At 42.9% G+C, this 1561-nt stretch overlaps 1 protein-coding gene across 1 annotated transcript in view; it reads left to right on the plus strand.

Annotated features, from left to right (window-relative positions):
* Positions 1-216: 216 nt before the first annotated feature.
* RGL1 (ral guanine nucleotide dissociation stimulator like 1) overlaps positions 217-1561 on the plus strand; it is a gene marked incomplete at its 5' end in the record, with an annotated part of 12979 nt that continues 11634 nt past the window's right edge. The window contains one exon of the mRNA XM_035892458.1: positions 217-336. Within this exon, the coding sequence (XP_035748351.1) occupies positions 217-336 (120 nt within the window). The remainder of the gene's footprint in view (positions 337-1561) is intronic.

The raw sequence follows: 1561 nt of genomic DNA on the forward strand, positions 1-1561 counted from the left end.
CTTATGATCATCTTGCGGGATTTTGTCCAAAGTTCCCAATCAGTGTATGAGTCACGGAAAATTAGCACATGTACATACACATGTATGTACCTGCACAGCAAATATTTTTGCTGGCCTAGCTTGCCTGCTTAAATGTATTTGCAGTTATTTTACACACACGTAGTTGCCAGCTTACCACTTGGCTCCTCCATTAATTGCCTTTTAATTCCCTTACAGGAAGGAACATCCAAATTTGCGAACCTGGACAGCAGCGTGAAAGAAAATCAGAAAAGGACACAGAGGCGACTGCAACTTCAAAAAGATACGGTGCGTCTGGGGTCCTTTTCCTATGCTTTTTGAACTGGTAACATGATTAACGCAAACTGGTGAATTATGTAAGAAGCAAAATGTAGAAGGGTGTTTCACAAAGTGAGCGTGTGGTAGGTAATGCTCTTGAATGTGCCCTCTGTCAAGCAAAACAGTCACATCAATGCTATTGATTGGCTGATACAGAGCAAGTGAACCGGAAGATTTAGACTGAACATGCAGTCAGAATGTTTGTCCCTGTAAATACATGCCCAAAGCTGTAATTCCCTTATGCTGTGGATCACAGTAAGCAGGTAATAATACTGTGTGTGTGTATATATAGTGTGCATATAGAGAGAGTCCCACACGGGCATACATCTGTATCCATAAACAGTTACCAAGTGGGATTGGTGCTGCACCCAGCTCGAGCTGTATGGCCTACGCTGAGCTGCCAAGCTGTAAGAGCTGTTGGTTTTGGTGCAACCCAGCCGTCCTTTTGCTCCAGTAACACCCGTCTCTGCACTGAAATGCTGGAGGAAATGGACATGCAAAGCGTCAGTATAGCCAGTGTGTCCAGTGATCTGATGCCGAGAACACTCAAAGATTTCAGGATTCAGTGGACATACACAGAGGCCACGTTATGTTCCCTGGCACCAATCTTCCCCTGTCCCCCGCAAGGGGATGACTGGGTTTGTAAGCTTGCTGCTCCCATCCCCACTTGCATTTGCTTCACATCCCAACCAGCTGTTCGGGATGAAGGCCGAGCCAAGGGTTTGACCTTAGTTTCAAGTCCTCCAGAAATTTACTAAAACTGTCCTAGAAAAGGGTAATAAATGATTGATGAAAATAAACATGTGTTCATCATTTCCAACTGTCTTGTTTCTGTCTGACATGAAAGAATTCCATTAACTATTCTTGTTACCCTTTAGAGAGGAATGTGGGGAAAGCCACACAATTTTCATGTAGTAAAATACGTGAAGTAAATCCTGGAATTCTTGTGATAAAAGAAAATTATCTCTGGCCAGAGCAGAAATCCCATTTACTTTTAACTTTCAACGCATGTACTTTGAACAAGCTATGAAGCTTCTGACATAGACCAGCTTCAAAATTGCACAGACGTCTACAGAGGTTGCTTTGTAAAATGTGTCCGGTTTCCAGTCTGCTGGTGCAAATGGCTTTTGTCTCCAAGTTGGCAAAGATTGAAAAGGACAGGGGGAGAGAAATCTGGGATAGGGAGGCAAAAGTGCTGAGTATGACTTTTTTTTTTTTTTTTTTT

Source organism: Egretta garzetta, unplaced genomic scaffold (assembly GCF_000687185.1).
Source record: "Egretta garzetta isolate BGI_Z169 unplaced genomic scaffold, ASM68718v1 scaffold304, whole genome shotgun sequence".
Taxonomy (NCBI): Eukaryota; Metazoa; Chordata; class Aves; order Pelecaniformes; family Ardeidae; genus Egretta; species Egretta garzetta.